The sequence below is a fragment of the Populus trichocarpa genome, chromosome 17 (genome assembly GCF_000002775.5).
Source record: "Populus trichocarpa isolate Nisqually-1 chromosome 17, P.trichocarpa_v4.1, whole genome shotgun sequence".
Taxonomy (NCBI): Eukaryota; Viridiplantae; Streptophyta; class Magnoliopsida; order Malpighiales; family Salicaceae; genus Populus; species Populus trichocarpa.
Genome location: NC_037301.2, coordinates 12,522,815 through 12,542,029, shown reverse-complemented (window position 1 = coordinate 12,542,029; position 19,215 = coordinate 12,522,815). Strand labels below are relative to the sequence as shown.

The window sequence follows — 19,215 nt, the reverse complement described above, 5'->3', positions numbered from 1 at the left end:
CAGTCAAGTCGTGAATCACAGAAAACAGAAAGTAAAATGAATTCAAAAAAGAAAAAGAAAAGTGCAGACATTCTGCTATGACATGCTGTGAAGAAGTATGTATATATCATGTAAGAATTTTAATGCAGTGTAGAGTCTCTCTATTTTGCTTTGTTTATGATAATGCTGTATTTGGTTTAGCATCAGACAGAAACCATTAATTGTAAGGGACTGCAGCAGCATTTGTGGACTGTTCTTCTAATCAAAGTGCACAAATCATTACACAGTCCTTGAATTGAACTTATTGTTGCAGCAGCACCCGCAGGCTGTCCTGCTCAACCCGTAATCTAAATCTTGATCAGGATAATAAATTAAACTAGATTTTATAAAATGTAATGACAACTTTTCTTGCTAATAACAACAGATTGATGGTTACAACTGGATATAAGTTTTAAACCTAATTTTAGTTTGAAATACGAGATGTTAAAGGGATATTTAGAAACAAGGTGATACTTTAATTATTTTTTAAAAAAAAAATTAGAGTAAAAAAAGTAAAAACTCAAACTTTATGTTTAAATATAATATTTGTCCATCTAGAAAACTGAAAAACTAATTTTTTTAGTTTTTCAAATTTGCATTGAGTACGAAAAACACATTTTAGAAGTTATTTACAATTTTCCTTTACAAGTTTTTCATTGCTTTTTAAATAAATAAAAGACATGAATAGTATAATTTTTATTTTAAATACCAATATTTTGTTTAACAACGTAAAAATTCAAATTAGTTTTATATATGAAAAGAAGTACTATTCTTTTACATATTTAATCAATGTCAGATTTTATCATAAATATAATATAATTTTTTAAAAAAATATATATATTTTTCATGATAATATTTAATTTTAATTAAATTAAACTAATATTTTTATAACTAGATTATCATAAATCCAAAATAATAAGATGCATATAATAAAGGTTTTGATTTTTTTAATGAAAAAATCATTGCAATTTTGATGTTTTGTTATAAATAATTCATTTTTATTTCTCAACAAATGATTATATTTATATTACTTAGTAGAAAAAGGAAAATTAAAAAAAAATATCAATGAACATATTTTAACCTGCTTTTTATTTATTAATTTTTAAAGGTACCGTTTAGCTTAGGTAGAACATAGCAAGGCCTATACCCATTAAAATCCATAAAATGCCACCTTGCAGCTGCAGCCCATGATGCCCATTTAGCTCCGGACTGTTTGGTTATTAGATTTTTTAAAGGACTGTTTGGTTATTAGATTTTTTTTAAAAAAAAAATTAGATTTTTATATATTAAATGTTAAAAATAATTTTTTTTTAAAAAATATTTTTTTAATATATTTAATTTTTAAAAAAAACATCACTTCAAAAAAAACAATTCTGTCGCTACCGTAAACACCCTCTCGGTAATACGGCGGTGATTCAAAACCAAAAACATAAGGAAAGAAAACGTTCACTGCTCTCTTACAGTTCAGCTTCCGACCACTACCTCACCTCAAACCAGGTTAGAAAGAATTTTTTTGTTTCTTTCTTTATTTAATTTGTTTAGATTAAAGTTAATGGATATGGAATTAATTAGGGTTTTTACATGCTAAAATAATCTGAGAATTTTCTGCTTAGAAATTCCCAGAAATGGCAATATTTGATCAAGCAATCAGACGGCTTTCATTATCATTATCAAGAAAAAGAAGCAGCTTAAGCTTCTCAACACTTTCATCCAATCCTCTACGAGTCTGTGTTGTTGGAACTGGCCCTGCTGGCTTCTACACTGCTGAAAAGGTAATTACAAATTAAATGCACTGTTTCTTAATTTTTCGAGCCTAAATTACAATCATTATTAAATGTAATTAGATGCTGAAGGCGCATCAAGGAGCTGAAGTTGATATCATAGATCGTTTGCCCACACCTTTCGGTTTAGTCCGCTCTGGCGTGGCACCTGACCACCCCGATACTAAGGTCATTTTTTTTTTATGTTTCATTCTTTATACAACTTTTCCAATTTTTAGTTCTATTCGTAGAATTTTCGTGGAGAAGAAATGCATTTACTTTTAATATTTTGATTATGTTTTACAGTTCTGATTTTGCTATTTTTAAATATTTTAGTCAAATGGTGATGGCTCAGCATTACCTGTGTCTAGCAAATTCGTTTTTTCATTTTTTTTTCTATTTGAAATAGTTAAATTTGATATTAAATTTCTGTTGCTAGTATTAGTTTTGGTGCAAAATAATTGTCTTAATTGAGCTTAGTATACCAGAAAACTTGCTACAGATTGTGATGAACCAGTTCTCAAAGGTTGCGCAACATGAACGGTGCTCCTTTTTTGGAAATGTCACTCTTGGGTCCTCTGTCTCTCTCTCAGAACTTCGTGAGCTGTATCATGTGGTGAGTTAATAGTACTTGTTTTTAGTTTGCATTTTATCTCGTATGCTTGATTAGTTTTGCTAACTTTGTAAATGCTATGTGCAGGTAGTGCTTGCTTACGGTGCTGAGAGTGATAGAGCTCTAGGTATTCCAGGAGAAGTATGTCCAATAAAAGTAGACACTAATATATATAAAAAATTGCTTTTAATGCCTCTTTTTTTTAATTATTATGGCTGCATAGAGTTGCAATTCCAGTTGTTTATATCTTCCCTCTTCTGTACTCTTTTCTTTGTTGTAGTATTTGTCAGGGATACACTCTGCTAGAGAATTTGTTTGGTGGTATAATGGGCACCCAGATGGCAAAAACTTGAGTCCTGATTTGAAGAGCACCGATACAGCTGTTATTCTAGGCCAGGTAGTCAGAATATTGCTATTGTTTTCACCAAAGTTGCATTGAGGATTTTAAAGATGATTTACGGGTGACCAAACCACAAAACTCTGAATTAGACATACAATGCTGATTTGCTATCAGGCATAATCTTGGAAACGGGGAAATGCTATTAACTATAAGGGAATTAGTTAAGATGAGGTCAATATGACCTCTTAGAAGGTGATTTGGTCTTTTCTACATTGTGCAATTAATCTTAAATGATGGATTTGTTCAATGGAAATAGTTAGGACATGATGATGCTATAGCTGAAAGAGATGAGTGGAAACATGATTTTGTAAGCAAGATATATAAGATAATTACTTAAAAACTACAGTGGTAGATGCCTTTAATGAGTTTAAACCTGCCTTGTTTTTTCTGCTGGAAGATGCGAAAGGCACAGTTTCCTAGCAATATAAAATTCTGTTTGTAGTAAGTTTAGTACTTTATGCTTTCTTTTTCTCTTGTAAGTTGAAACCAGGTTGGGGTTACACATGCATGGTGTGTCAGTTAGCTTAGATTCTGATGCTGGAATTTCATTGGTTGTTTAAATGGAAATTATGCTATTGCGAGTAACACATTCCATGAGGGGTGGTGCTAAGTTTATGTTACCATCATAAGTTGTACAGTAGCCTTGACAAATTTGAAATATCCATTCAACATGTTTAAGATTTCAGAATGCTGAGGATGATTTAAGCTCTTATCTTTTTCATGTCATGCTTGTTAGGTGTTTTCTCATTTGTAAGTACGCTAGACTTTCATTATATTCAACAGTGTGTTTAAATAATCCCTAAATTATAAATAGCAGCTCCCTTTAGGTTAAAACACCTTTCATCCTGCCCTTCCCAGGAAGTCTGCGATACCAAAATACATATGACACTTTCCCATGACAATTCTCTAATGATTTTCTCAGGGCAATGTAGCGCTTGATGTTGCCCGTATCCTCCTACAATCAACATCAGTGCTGGCAACAACTGATATTGCCAGTCATGCTTTGGAAGCTCTAGAGCAGAGCTCTATAAGGTTTTTTTATCAAACTATTTGTCAGGGATCAGACAGATCTGTTGCTAGCTTTTTAGGTTGTCGGTGGTAATGCTCTAAATATAATTGCAGAAAAGTATATCTAGTTGGAAGACGTGGACCAGCCCAAGCAGCTTGTACTGCGAAAGAGCTAAGAGAAGTTCTTGGTAATTCTTAGCTTGCTGTCATTTATACTTGTATCCGTTATAGGTTGATTTGAATTTTTAAGGCTTGCTGAAGGATTTTTATCAAACATGATGATGGGACCAAGGATTGTTCTTTGACCCATGTCTTGTCAAAATGTGATTCTGAGCTAAGAGAACTGATCCTTTTTTGTTTCAAATGTGATTTTTCATTATGAAGATAAGTCTATGTGCAGCACTAAGAAATTATTATTTATACCAAATTTATTTTGAACATGTGCTTTACTGAGTATGTGATATGCGTGTTCTCTGTTTGATTGTTTGGCACATAAATCCAAGGCATTGACTTGAACATTTGATTTGAATGGTTGTAGTTGATGTTAAATAAAATTTATTGCCGACTATATGCAATGACTTTGTTAATATGCTTAGTCAGAGGTCTTTGTTGGTTTACTTTCTTACTTTTGAACACCATTGCTGATACTTTGTTATTGCTGTAGGTATTAAAGATTTGTGTATTCACATCAGTGAAGTTGATTTACGAAAAAGTCCAGAAGATGAGGTAGGTATCAATGTTATTCATCTGTGTGCTTGTTTAATAGACATGTTCTTTATTTGTTTTTCTTTCTAGCAGAATATATCATAATGACTGCCACTATCACTGTTACTATTATTATTTTCTTATTCTTGTGGTGCCTTTTAATGCATTTCTGTTCTAAAATAGTCAAATTCAAACTGAAAAAATGATCCAAATTGCACTCATTCTAATGTAATTGAGCAATCTCTTCATGCCCATGGTTAATATGTTAGAAATTACACTTGAAACATTATTCAACTTCCATCCAAATTGTAGCAGTGATAACCAAACTTACATACTGTATTGCTACTGGACGTGGTCAACTAAATTGGAATGGCTGTGAGATTGACAAAATATGGTACCACTGTTAGGATGGCTGAAAGAAAAAAATTTTGTTTTTATAATTATGCATGCTAAGGGCTTCTGACTTGGATAATTTAAAGGACCCAGAATCCAATGAAGAAAGAAAGGTGAAATAATACTTTCAACCAAGATTTTGTCTCTCTAGCCTAGGTCTTATTTAGTGGTGAAATGATACTTTCAGGCACCAACTTGATTAAATTCTTCTGTCTTTCGGGTTTCGTCTTTATACTCTTAGTGGCTAATCTCTTTTATTAATGGCTCTGTCTTTATGCTTTCTTTTGGCAAAGGAAGTGCTTAAAAATAATCGAATCCATAGGAGGGTTTATGAGTTGCTTTCAAAAGCAGCTGCTTCAGCACCTTCTCATCCTAGTTCAAGTCAGCGTGAACTGCACTTTGTTTTCTTCCGGAAACCTGATAGGTTTCTAGATTCAGGTGAAGGCAGTGGCCGTGTTGCTGGTGTGCATTTTGAGAAGACAATGCTTAAAGGTGCTTTTCTCTGTATAAATGGTGGTTGTATATGAGTCTTCTTGTGTGCCTCTTTGTTTACATGTTTAGAAAACGTTTTACTTGTAGTTATGTTGTAGTACAGCATTGTCCTACCTAATGTGTCTTGCACAACATTTGAACAGAAATTTGTTGTGCGCTTATCATCATAATACTCAGAATGATGTTGTCAGGCAATTAGACCTTGTCTTACAGTCGAGAAAATTAGCGTTTTATTTTTCACTTCAATTATAATTATGAATGAGATTGTTTGAAGTTCCATGGGAAAGAAACGTCAGAGCTGTCTAAACAAAGATTGCACTGTTCCATGTTCTCATCCAATTTAGTTTCATTACTCCAGTGTTAAATTCCATGTTCTCTGCCAATTTAGTTTCATTACACCAGTGTTAAATTTGCTTACTCTATTTTGCAGCTGTTGGCCCTGGAAGGCAGATTGCTGTGGGTACTGGATCATATGAGGACCTTGACTGCGGGTAATTTTTTCCTTTTATTCGTTAACTTTGCTAGTTATATATTTTGCCATGTTAATCTGTGCTTCTTATGAGCATGTTTTCTGATATAAATACAATTACTTTTAACTTCACATGGTGCTATAATGAAGATGGGTTTGGTCATTGCTTGACCAGAAATGTGAATAGTTGTAAATTAATTTGTCTTAGGTGACATGATTCATGTACCGTTGTATGATAAAGGAATTCAACAGTTTGTAGAGGACAAAAGTTATTTTGATTATGTTGAACCAATTCATTGGTATGATCTATTGCTTACAATTTTGCAATGTCCATTTCTGTTTGCAGGTTGGTGCTAAAGAGCATTGGTTACAAATCAGTGCCAGTCGATGGTTTACCATTTGATCATGAAAAAGGTATTTGAAAAGATAAAAAGGATGGTGTACCCTTTCTGCTCATTATTGTTGGGTGTGTTATTTTATCCATGAAAAGCTGTATAAAGCTGGCTAAGTGAAATGGTCTTGGAAACAGCTTGAGGTTTTCATCCGAAGTTGCTTTGATCAATTATTTAGCTCAACATGTCTGCAAAATCCTAGAAGAAACTTTTTAAAATTTAAGCAACGAGAACTATAATGAACAAGGTCAGGAGGTTTTGTCCGGTTCTTATACTGGTCATTTTAAATTTTGAATTTTTTTCACATGTATAGTTGTGTGTGTACTGGTTCAAAACTAGCATCTGGCAAAACCATCTCTAGGACTCGGTTGCTTGTATAACTTTCCCTCCTGAAGTTTCTAAATATGTGATTGTGTAAACTGATTTTCCATCCTCCTCTCATGACTTCTTTTCCAGGTGTGGTTCCAAATATTAAAGGTCGTGTTCTTGCTGATACTTCAGGAGATCCTACGTTGCTCGAGAAAGGTCTGTATGTGTGTGGGTGGTTGAAGAGGGGGCCAACTGGGATTATTGCTACAAATCTCTACTGTGCTGAAGAAACAGTAAGTTGCTCTTGCATCCCAGTTCGTTTTCATTATTTAGAAGCCTTGCTTGAATCACTAAGCTGCTGCACGATAGGTGGCAAGTATATCAGAAGATGTTCATCAAGGAGAGATAGCATCCGCATCTACCTTGCCAAAGCCTGGCCGACAGGGACTCCTTCAGTTGCTTGATAATAGAGGTGTTAGAGTTGTTCCATTCAGCGCCTGGGAAAAGATCGACTCTGAAGAGAGAAGGCTTGGGAACTTGAGAAGTAAGCCTAGAGAAAAATTAACCACATTTGAGGACCTACTGAAAGCTGCCACAGAGTGATATATGCATCAATTTTGAGGTCAAATGCATTCTTTTTTTTTCTTTTGAACAAGTAAATGTGACTTCAATTTTTACTTCTTCATCATCGATTACCTCTTGGGTTGAAGCCCAACATCCAGCCAGCCAGCCAGCCTCTTTTTGGTTCCGACTTTAAGTGTACTATTTGTTCTCTTTCTCAATTTGTAGACATAAAAAACAAGTGCACCTAGACAAAGCTTGGTCTCTGAAATTTAAGATTTAAGAAATTATCTGATTGGTTGTCTAAAAAAGAGGAGGAAATGTCTGATTTTAGCTGTCAAAATAAAAAGGGGGAAAATGATTGTGCAACATATCAATGACTAAATGAATTGATTATCATCCATGTATAATGATTCTCCTATTTTTTAAGAAAAAAAACTTTATGCTGGAGCCATTTTGTTGTGTTATGATGTGTATTGTACTCTTAAATTATTTGAATTAAAATTATCACTAAGAAAACTTGCTAGATTAAAAAAAAAACAAATAAATATTTTTTTAACTAAATGAATTGATTAAAAAATAAATCTTTTAATTTACAAAAAAAACACATAAATATCATAAAAAAAAAACACTAGTAAAGAAGAAACAATTAACAAAATATCGTATGGTTTTTCTTAGTAAATAGAATTATTAAATAATTTAATTAACATCCATACAAGCTGAGATTTAATATATTTAAAACAAAATAATTGAGGTTCATTAATTTTAATAAAAAACTTAAAGTTATTGGCTATATTATTAAATATTAATTAATTAATGTGTATAAAATTTAAAAAAAAAATGATTGAAATTACAAATGAAGTATTGATTTGATAAAGATGAATAGTTAATACTAGCCTTAGTGTTAGTGCTTTACCATTGAACTAAACAATTTTTTTTCATAAAAAATGATGTTCTTGTTAAAATGAGGTAAAAAAGAAACATAAAAAAATTAGTTTCGGTTAATTCAAGTTAGCATGACAAGCCTGTAACTATAATAATTAGGGTTAAGTCAACTCGAGATATCCTGTCAAACTTGCAGCCTAGACGTACACGGTGTGCTGGTGCCTCTGGATGTTGTACATGCACCTATTCTTTTTTGTTTTGTTTTTTATATTTAATCAAATATCAAATTGTCTCTGATATGACATGTTAATATCAGAAAAAAAAAACCTTTGAAAAAAAACAAAAAAGCCACTTAAGATCAGTTTTAATTTTTTAACTTTCAATGGTATTTTGATCGTTTCACTGTATTTTTTATTTTTATTTTATTTTTTTATATTTGACCAAATATGAAATTATGTCTTATCTTACATGATAATAACAAAAACAAACCATTTTGAAAGTATCAAATTACCACTTAACAAAAACAAACCATTTTGAAAGTATCAAATTACCGCTGGCATTGAAAATTTTTCTTTTAAAAGCATTTCGGTCTTTTCATTGTGTTTTATAAAGGAAAAAATACATAATAGCCACGTGTACATCTGGATGTTGTACACGTGGCTATTCTTTTTTGTTTTGTTTTTTATATTTAATCAAATATCAAATTGTCTCTGATATGGCATGTCAATATAAAAAAAACCTTCGGAAAAAGACAAAAAAAGCCACTTAAGATCAGTTTTAATTTTTTAACTTTCAATGATATTTTGATCGTTTCACTGTACTTTTAATTTTTATTTTATTTTTTATATTTGATCAGATATGAAATTATCTCTCATCTTACATAATAATAACAAAAAAAAAACCATTTTGAAAGTATCAGATTACCCTTTGATGCCGGTATTGAAAATTTTTCTTTTAAGAGCATTTTGGTCCTTTTATTATGTTTTTTAAGAGAAAAAATACATAATTGCTCATGATCAATTTGAAAATAACTATTTCACCCCATAAAAAAAACTTTAATCTCTCAATAACTACTTGTAAGTTATAAGTTTTCTGGTGAGAGGATCAAATATATTATTATATTGTTGTATTTATCTAATCAATTTGAACTTTTGTTAATAATAATAATAATAATAGAACTGCAAATGAAGACACGAGGGCCTTAGATTTAAAGATAAGGTACTAAACGAAGCTTGGTAATCAGAGAAAATGTTATAAACCTAATGACTTTAGGAAATGATAAATGACGTTGATAATCTTCTTCTTTAGCAATCAGGGATGAGACTTGAGAGCATGAAGTGTGAACCCGCAAAAGCAGCCAGAAACAGGGGTCTTTCGTACCGACAAATGAGGGATGTGACACCTTAATTATTAACAAACACTAAATGACATGGCATTTACGTTGTAGCAGATGTGCCGTGGATGCATACTTTAAGTCATCTGTGGATTCACTGTGCAATAAGTGTTTTTTTATGTCATCATTTCAAGAATAAATTTAAGTTAAATTGTTAAGGAATGATATAATTAAAAGACTTAGGATTAGAGTAAAAAAAACAGATAAAATAGATAGTGGTTTCAAAGTTTATTTTTATCTTTCTACTTTCCTAACTATACATTTTCAATTCCTTAAAATTTATAAAAATTAATTTTAGTTTAAAATTTTGTTTTATTTTTTATTTTTAATCCCTAGTTACAGAGAGAAGAGAGAAATGATGATTGAATTTTGACAATAGAAAGAGTTCGTTGGCACCAATTTAAACCACGAAAAATATTGATCTTGGTGTCCAATGGTTCTATTAGATAACGAGAGTTTAGTTTGGGTGTTATTTTTCGACTTAAAGTTGCTTGAAAAAGTATATTTGACATCGAGAGATTTTTAGATTTCGAAGTAATTTTTCATTTTTAGACCGATTTTTTGATTGTCTTAAAGCATTGAAGATTTATATAGATCTCTAGATTGTTTTCTAGGTGTTTTTGGGTTAAAAAAAAGGTTAAAAATAAATTTTAAGGGTTGAAAAACTCAAGCCTTGATTTTTCAAAAGCCCTCGAATCGTCAAAACTGAAGAAGTAGATGAAGGGTCGTTCGTGTTGTTTATATATATAAAAATTGGTTGGGTATACAATGCGTTGTTCGCCTAGCCAAAAAAAAAAATTAACTAGGCAGGCGCACAGACCTGCCCTTGCTCTAGGTCCAGAATCGGTCCATTAGAAGGAGTCCTTTTTAGAGGGTTTTCCTTCAAAAAAAAACTTTTCTTTAAATAAAATTATAATTAAAGAATTTATTTTAAAAATAAATCATATATCAACAAATTTTTTTAGATTAGTATAGGATAAATATTTTTTCACTAAAGTTTTTTTTTAAAATATATATAATTTTTTTTATGAAGTTATCTTAATATGTTGATGATTGTTTGCCACATGTAAAAAGAGACATGTTGTGCATAAAAAATCATGTGTATGAAAATTTTGTATGAGCGGCTCATGGGAACCTGAAAAAAACACATAGAAGAGCGTGTCAGGTAGATTTGATTAGGTTGAGGCACAGTGGTTTTGGATGTAACACTTCCAGCCACTTGGGCTCTTAATGCCCAAACAATTGGAATTTTTTTTTCTTTTTTTAAAAAAATCTAATTTTTCTTTTTACCATTAGTCATATTCTCAAAATGTTATAAAATATATTTAAGTAGATGATACTAAGCCAAGTTGAAGGAGACCCTTAAGGAGATAATTGTAAGGTATAAAACAAAAATGTTATTCTCAATAATAAAAACACATAAATAATTGCAATCATAGTTATTAAATCTAGCTTGGGAATTAATCCAGATAAGGGATAAGGTCATAAGTAACCTGAGTTGACTCAAGAAATTTTTTTTAAAAAATCTAGTACAAATCACTCTAGTTTCTCCTCGTATCTAGGTCCAAAAAGGATAAATAATGCAAATCTCTTCCAAAATCTACTTTGCTAAAAAAATTAACAAAATAAAAAAAATAAATAAAAGAACAACATGCTAACAAAAGCAATTAATTAACAAACACTTCAGCACAATTTTACAGAAGCAATTAAGCAAGTTACAAGTTTAAAGGGCAAAACAATTATATGATTACAATTCTAAATCCTATATTTTGATATATACTTCATCACACACAACATCCTCATCGCTAAAAATTTCAAGATTCCATAATATTATAGTTCAAGTTTAATATAAAAGCATATTAAAAACTAATGCAACACACACACATATATATATATATATAAAAGCATATATATATATATATATATATATATTCTTGTGAACACCTTCACTTTGGTACAATGAATGAACTTTGTTCAAATGAGTAAAATTTGAATAAAGTATCAATGAGATTGAGCTAATCTTGTCAATGCCTATCAAAACATTATTATGCTTCTCTATAACTTTATTACCACAATCATCATCAATCTTATTAAAATTTATTAAATTCATAATTAAAACATAATTAACAGATAAATATTACATGTTATACAACATTTTATTTAAAACAAATTAATAAAGTATCAATCATTAATTATCTTTATTGCAAGTATTTTTAATAATCAACGTTGAGAGATGTCCGAGGGAAGATGTAGTGTCTACAGCCATTGACAAGAAAGAAATGAGGTTTAGAATTTAGAAACTACACGTTAAAATGGCAGGACCCAAAAGTTTGGCTACACATGCTTGACTTATTGGCCCCCGTGAACTTGATTCACCATCACCTTTCTATAAATTGTTGGGCAAGATCATGGCTTGATGCATCATTTCTTGTGTGCCAAAAGGAAAAAAAATAGCAGCAGCAAGATTACTGAAGATGAAGATGGCGTCTTTTTTCATGATTGTGATGGTGGTCGCGACGATGTTACTAGCTGAAGCACAAGTGTCACAAGCACAGACATGTAACCCAGGGCAGTTGAGCCCATGCCTAGGAGCAATCATGTCCTCTACACCACCCTCCACCACTTGCTGCAGCAAATTGAAGGAGCAGAAGCCTTGTCTCTGTGGATACCTCAAGGATCCGAGCCTCAAGCAGTTTGTTTCCTCTCCTGGTGCTAGAAAGGTGGCTAGCGATTGTGGCGTTCCCTACCCTAGTTGCTAATTGTTATGAATATTATATAATGGTATGAATAGTGTTATATATATATATATATATCATCCGAAATAAATGATCAAGGAAAATATGGAGATCAAGCTGTGCTACAAAATCTCTACGATCAATAAATTAACTAGTGTGTGATAGATAAATGTTATGAACTATGCTTTTTTATTTTTGTTTGATATCAAAGCTTGAACCCTGGTCGGATGAATGCATGCCAAATTTTCCATGTTTTTTTTGGACAATAAGAGTTGTCAACCATGTTGGATGGTTAGAGTTACGACACGTAAAGCCCTAGCTACCGGACCAAACGGCTACAGAGCTTCCTCTTTTTTTTCCCTCTCAGAAATTTTATTATGAATAAAAAATATCATAATTTTTTTCCCTTTTGTTATTGGAATCTTAATTTTATCAAATCACCGGAGATGTACTAAATTAATTACTCCTAGTTTTAATTATAATATCTTGACGGAAATAAAAGTTAAAGTAATTATGAGCTCTCAAAGATTTAATTAATAAGATCTTATTTGAGGCTCTTAAGATCTTATAAGAGAATATAACTACAGAATTCTTGTTCTGTGCAGCAATTAGAATAAATCAAGGAATAAAGCAAGATTATTTGAAGGTCTTCTAAGTAAGAAAAATCAAGTATTTTATAATTTTAGTTTTTGGCCTCTCTGTTTTAGTGGGGCTCAAGATATTATTATCATCATATACATGTCCGATCTTCTCTGGCGAAAATAAATTAGTTTTTTATTTTATTTTTTTATAAACAACACTACTGGTAAAATTATATATATATAAAAAAACTTCTCACATAAATTAGAATTTCATTATATATATATACTTTACACTTACATATCAACATACAAAGAGTTTTTCCTTTTAATTTAAAGGATTCATAAAAATTTATTGAAATTCTAGTAGTCTCCTTATATGGGACCCAGCTTAAAACTTAAAATTTTATCCTATAATTAATATTTGCAAGACACAACCAAAATTAATATTCATACAACCAATCCTATAATTAATTTTGCATCAATTACAAAATATATATATATATATATATATATATATTTGAATGTTTTAGATTTGTAAACAAATGAAGAAATGTTGAGTTGTTAATTTCTAGTATTCTTCAAATGTATAATTGCAAAATCTAAAATATGAGTTTACTCTCTCTGTGATCTCAGATTCGAGCCATGTGATTGTTAATATGATGGTCACTGGAGGCATACATGGTCGTTAACTTCAGGGCCCGTGGGATTAGTCGAGGTACGCGCAAGCTGGTCCGGACACCCACGTTAATCAACAAAAAAAATCTAAAATAGATGAGCTAGCAATGGTAATTGATAGGCTATATGTCCAAGCATTTCTATAATTTCAAAGAGGTTGATATATTTTAGTGTTAACTTCTTCTTTTTTCCAAATCAAATTATGTTCTTTGAGGGCAAAACTTTCAAGAACACTTGATCTCTTACCTCAAAATTCAAACTTCTTTTAAAATTATCAATATAACTTTTCTATATGTCTTGAACCCTTTTCATTCATGACCTAATTATTTGGATCTTATCTATAATCATTTGTACTGGTTCCAACCCTAATGATTTCCTTTCGCCCACATCGATCATCCCAACTTAAGGGAGTTTGACACTTTTTCTCATAAAATATATACTTCAAACAGGACCTAAAAGCTCTGTTATTGTAGGCAAATTCTACTGATAGCACGTGTTTCTTCCAGCTTCCTCTATAACTTAGAGCACAAGGCTTAAAAAGATCTTTCAGTATATGAATGGTCATCTTTAACTGTTCATCGGTCTGAGAATGAAATATAATATTTATTTTTAATTTTGTCCCTGGAGCATGATGTATATTCAAGGAGATAAAGATAGGTTTAGATAAGTCTCCGAGAGTGTTTGATATTTTATTTCAACATATCTTAGCTATTTATGGTCTCACAATATAGCCTAACTAGAATTCTATTAAAAATAAAATAACTGATAAAAATAATCCTAATTTATATATAAAGACAAAATCCAAGATACTTCATTCAATCAAAACTCGGAATCCCTTAGGGGTGTTTGGAAATATGATTGCGATTATTTTTCAAAGTGTTTTTCGCTTATAAATATATCAAAATAATATTTTTAACATCAATGCATCAAAATAATCTGAAAACATCAAAAAAATATTAATTTAAAGTAAATAAAAAATAACTAGAACATAAATAAGAGGTTCTAATCCTGCCGACTTTGGTTTCTAACTTCAAATTGTATTTTTCTACAACATGGAAGCTTGGTTCTCATCAGTAGTTTTTGCCTCTTCTCAGTGGCTCAAGGAATCATTGATCATCATGTGTCCTCTTCTCTGGCGAAATGCTCTTGTAGCCTTATAAAGTGGTGAATATCATCCCTCTCTCGTGAAATCGATTTACAATTTAATATTAGTTTTAGGGTCTCATCTAATATAGTAATGTGTGGTGCATGGTGCCAGCAAGATGTCACATTCAGTCGTTAAGGCTGCTTCACTGCTACCTTTATGATTTATTTTGATGTAGTTTGTTTTTAAAATGTTTTTTACTTGAAAATATATTAAAAAATTTAATATGTAAAAATAATTTAAATAAATAAAAATATAATTTAAAATTTAAAAAAAATAACAAAACAACAATTTAACCGCTGCGAGAGACATTCAGTACTTAGCATCTCAATCACAAAATCCAAAAGAAAAGAGAATTTATTACTTTATCCAAATCTTAGTTTGACCTCACAAACTTTAAAAAATATATAGATAGATTTCAGTGCATCTGAATTATACAAAGAAACAAAAAGTTGATTTAGATTGATGATTTTCAGCTCTTCTTTTATTGCACATTTCCTTCTTTTTTTTTTCTTTATTTGAATAATTTCCCGATCTCGTCTGTCATTTGTAATAAATAAATAAATAAATTGTAAATGCAGTAGACATGATTAAGCCCATGTTCAAAAAAAGAAAGGAAAAAAAATAGTAAGCCCTTGGATACGAAGGCTCACGTTAAGGATATTGTGCTAAATAGATTCTGTCAGGGCCGTTGTCAGGGCCCATTGTTTTAAACTAATAGTACATATTATTATTATATATTTTTATTTTGAATAAAATTTATGGAGCTAAATTGGCAAAGTTCCTCTTTAAGTATTGATCAAATTGACATTAACCTCTCAACTAAAAAGTGTTATTTATACTGACAATTAAAATTTTAGAGCACACTTTTTTGATGTTAATTACCTAAAAATACTAAAACATTTGGGGGTGTTATGCGCCTGTTTTTCTATTCCCGATACGAATAATAAAGTAGGTGTATCCTCTTTTGTTTTCTTTAAATTTTTTTTTTAATTTTATCTTTAATTTTTTTAACAGTTATTTGAATTGTTTTTAAACCGGCCAAGTTGACTCGATCATGTTAAGTTAACCCTGACTTAATTTAATTTTAAACTTAAGCTAGATAAGGAATCTGGTTATCAGGTTTTTTTGTTTTGTCAATTTCATCATCATATTTTTTTTACTAGTCAATCAGATTGTTTTTTATCTGACCAAGTTGATGGCCGCATCAAGAAAACTCTCAGAAGATTTAATTAAACTCGAGCTAGGTAAAAAATTAGGTTTGTTAACTTTATCATTTTTTTCTCAATTTTGTTCTCAAACTTTTTTTTACCAAGTTGCCTCTAATTCGGCTATGTGCTGAGCTCAAGCGCTTGTAGGTTTGGTATGATGTTAGATCCAATTCTTTGGGACTCGGCTACTTATTAAGCCCAAACATCTATAGGTTTGACGAGATACTATTCCCGATATTATCAGGTTTTATAATCATCCCAAATTCAAACATGAAGTCGATGGTCTTCATTGGCTTTATGGTGAGTTGCGAGGTTATCCTTAGAACCCTTAATGTTAAGAGCTTAGGGTGGTAATTTTTCTATATCTTTATATATATGAAAGTCTTCTAAGAACTGGTTATATGTTAATCAACATTAATATTATAGGCAAGAGTTAACCTTTTATTCCTTTATTCATTACAATCTCTTAATATAAAATATAGACTTAATCACTAGAGGGTCTCCCAACCACCAACCTTATGCTCTTTCAATTCCTAGAGTGGAATATTGAAGTGAATTATCTGATTTTTATATTATCTTAAAATACTAAAACTCTATTCATGCGCATATCAGATTTTTAGAGATATTAGATTTTTAGAGATAATCACAGCAGGGTTTTAAATATATTTTTACAACCTTAAGTATTCAACTTTCTTTTCAATATATACTCAAATTTATGTTAAACTATATTTTGTAATTACTTATAAATCACAAAATTTGTGAGAATTTCAATTTTAGTTATGTGTTTTGAAATACTCTTTTATAATATTATAAATAATCTATATTTTCTTTAATTTTCATGTAACGTGAACCTTGCCACGTAAATTGTAATCGCATTACTATCCTCTTCCTATACTTTCACTTATATATAAATCTGTATAATAAGTTGAGAAGTTGTTGAACACATTGCGTGGTTACAAAAATCGCCTCTTCCACTCACTAAAAGTATTATCCGTACAAGTGTTTGTACAGTAGAATTGTTTTTTAAAATATTTTTTATTTAAAATAATATTTTTTTTAAATTTATTTTTATATTAATATATAAAAAAATTAAAAATAAAGAAATAAAATTAATTTAAAGCTAAAAAAAATTTTAATTTTTTCAGAAACACAATCTATCTGTAATTCCAAACTTTTTCTTTTCTTTTTGGCTAATAGGTGTGCAAATTCATGGAGTTCTTCTTCTTACTTTTTTTTAAATGCATATATTGAAATCTTATTTTTCAAATTAAGATAGATTTAATCATATATTTTTAATAAACTTTGGAACTATCTTAATTCCTAAAATAAAATATTTTAAAGCGTCTTGTTTTATTTTTATTTTAAAAAAAATCCAGAGCCTTTCAAATTTTCCTTTTCTATGCCAGAACCAACTTTAGCCTTCCTAATGGCTTTTCCAAATTCAATTATATTGTCAAATATGGTTCGTCTACAATGTATATAGCTATGTACTCTCTCTCTCTCTCTCCTTATCAATTAACAAAAATTAAGTTCACTATTCATCTTCTGCATTGTTTACTATAACAATGATTTATTTTATTTTTTATCAATATTATATTTAATGAGTATTAAATTTCATAATTTATTTTAATTTACTTTCATGAATTATTTCAGTCTCATGATCCAGTTCATGAGTTTAACTGGTCAACCTGGGTTAACTTAAGATTTTTTTGGGTCTTTTTTAAAATTTATTTTGTTTTTAATTTCATCATTTAACATTGGATTACATTAAGATTTGAACTGCATAACTTATTTTGATTTGCTTTTTATGAGAGGTCATCTCAGTATCATAACATGAGTTACGAGTTTGGTAGGTTAACTCATGTTGACTCAGTTTTTTTTTGTTTTTTTTCATTGTCATCCTTTAACATTGGGTTGATTAGAAATTGAATTTCATAACTTAATTTAATTTTTTTTTTCTATTGGGTTATTCTTGTCTCGTGACCCAAGTCGTAGGTTTGACAAGTTAGCTTAGATTGACTCAAGTTATTTTTTATTTTTTTTAATTGATTTTTTTTATTTCATGCATCAACATTAGGTTAATTGAGAATTGAGTTTCATAACTTATTTTGATATGCTTTCAATAGGGTTATCCCGATCTCATGACCTGAGTTGTGAGTTTAATCGATATGTTAACACGAGTAGATTCAAGTCATTTTTTAATAGATTTTTTTTAAATCTCATCCTTCAATATTAGATTGATTAGGAATTGAGCTTCATAATTTATTTTAATTTGTTTTCTATGAGATTATCATGGTCTTATGATTAAGATTGTGGTTTGACAAGTTAACCCAAATTTATCTGGATTGTTCCAATATTTGTCGTCTCAATATTTTAAAAAAATAGACATCGTCTTGAAATTTAGATAAAAAAAGATGTCTGAATTTTATTTTTTTGAGTTTATCAGTAGTTTGTGTTGCTTTTAGACCTGTCAAATCAACAAAGTTATATTAAATTAACTCTCGTATGGTTTAATATTTTTTACTAAAAAAACACATAAATAATATCTTTATATGTTTTTATTCAATAATAATAATAATTTTAATTAAACCCGCGGTGTCATATGAACCAATGATAAAGTTCTTTTTAAAGGCCAAGAGTAATTATTTTTATTGCTTAAGGGTATAATTTCTTGAGATAAATTATAAGGTGAAGGGACATACTCAATTATTCAATTTGACCTTTTGGATCGAATATGAGCCCTCAAAACACTTGGATTTAGAAGAAGAATGAAGAAGTATTTTGTTTAGCTTTGAAAAATATAAAATCAGAGCACTGAAATCAGGATTGGTTTTGGATTCGTTTAATAGCCTCAATAATACTAGGAGAACACTCTGGCCAAAAGTGCTTCTCCAAATGGCAAGGAGGCGTTCTATCTGCACACTCCACACCATATATAGGAAAATCCACCGAGTCTAAATGCTTCTCCCCAGCTTTGACCCGTCTTAGACGTGCCTCCCCGAGATATGCACTCTCCACGTCTCCTCTCTAGTCAATGATCAACTTTCAAGCTCCAGCTGGTGTACATGTACATGTACACGTGTGTATCTTCTATCCTTATAAATGGCAACTTCATATATATATATATGACCTTACTCAATTATTCAATTTGACCTTTCGGATTGAATACGAACCCTCAAAACAGTTAGCTTTTAAAGAAGAAGAAGAAGAAGAAGAAGAGGTGTAGTATTTTGTGGAAGTTACTATGAAATTACCCTTTGACAAATTATATAAAATATATTAAAAAAAAAACACTATTAAAAACACTATTAAAAACAAATACTCTACACCACAGTACTAATCACATTAATTAAAATAGTTAAGGAGGTTTTGCTTGTCGGTTGTTTAGCTTTAAAAAATATAAAATCAGAGCACTGAAATCAGGATTGGTTTTGGATTCTTCGTTTAGATCGAACACCTCTGCCATTTGGA

At 30.3% G+C, this 19,215-nt stretch overlaps 2 protein-coding genes across 4 annotated transcripts; both read left to right on the top strand.

Annotated features, from left to right (window-relative positions):
• Positions 1-1,384: 1,384 nt before the first annotated feature.
• On the top strand, positions 1,385-7,415 carry LOC18099452 (NADPH:adrenodoxin oxidoreductase, mitochondrial). Of its 3 annotated transcripts, none has more exons than XM_024588627.2 (14): positions 1,385-1,515; positions 1,632-1,790; positions 1,863-1,967; positions 2,281-2,394; positions 2,479-2,532; positions 2,672-2,788; positions 3,714-3,823; positions 3,914-3,987; positions 4,464-4,525; positions 5,191-5,389; positions 5,820-5,880; positions 6,205-6,272; positions 6,707-6,852; positions 6,929-7,415. In XM_024588627.2, the coding sequence occupies exons 2-14, from the start codon at positions 1,644-1,646 to the stop codon at positions 7,160-7,162; spliced, it is 1,491 nt and encodes a 496-aa protein (XP_024444395.2). In that variant the 5' UTR covers positions 1,385-1,515; positions 1,632-1,643; the 3' UTR covers positions 7,163-7,415. The 3 variants fall into 3 exon arrangements, with proteins under 3 accessions (XP_024444395.2, XP_006383408.3, XP_024444396.2); XM_006383346.3 differs by having other exon boundaries at positions 1,390-1,515; positions 1,642-1,790; XM_024588628.2 differs by lacking the exon at positions 1,385-1,515 and having other exon boundaries at positions 1,747-1,790; positions 2,267-2,394.
• Positions 7,416-11,800: 4,385 nt separating this feature from the next.
• LOC18099453 (non-specific lipid-transfer protein 2-like) lies at positions 11,801-12,312 on the top strand. The gene has a single exon (XM_006383347.3). The coding sequence runs from the start codon at positions 11,873-11,875 to the stop codon at positions 12,155-12,157; it is 285 nt and encodes a 94-aa protein (XP_006383409.1). The 5' UTR covers positions 11,801-11,872; the 3' UTR covers positions 12,158-12,312.
• Positions 12,313-19,215: the final 6,903 nt, after the last annotated feature.

Excerpts from the sequence above, each read along its gene's own strand:
- LOC18099452 (XM_024588627.2), top strand. The coding sequence starts at position 1,644 with ATGGCAATATTTGATCAAGCAATCAGACGGCTTTCATTATCATTATCA. Across the intron at positions 2,533-2,671 it reads CTCTAGGTATTCCAGGAGAA|TATTTGTCAGGGATACACTC; the intron begins GTATGTCCAATA and ends TCTTTGTTGTAG. Across the intron at positions 3,988-4,463 it reads AGAGCTAAGAGAAGTTCTTG|GTATTAAAGATTTGTGTATT; the intron begins GTAATTCTTAGC and ends TTATTGCTGTAG.
- LOC18099453 (XM_006383347.3), top strand. The coding sequence starts at position 11,873 with ATGAAGATGGCGTCTTTTTTCATGATTGTGATGGTGGTCGCGACGATG.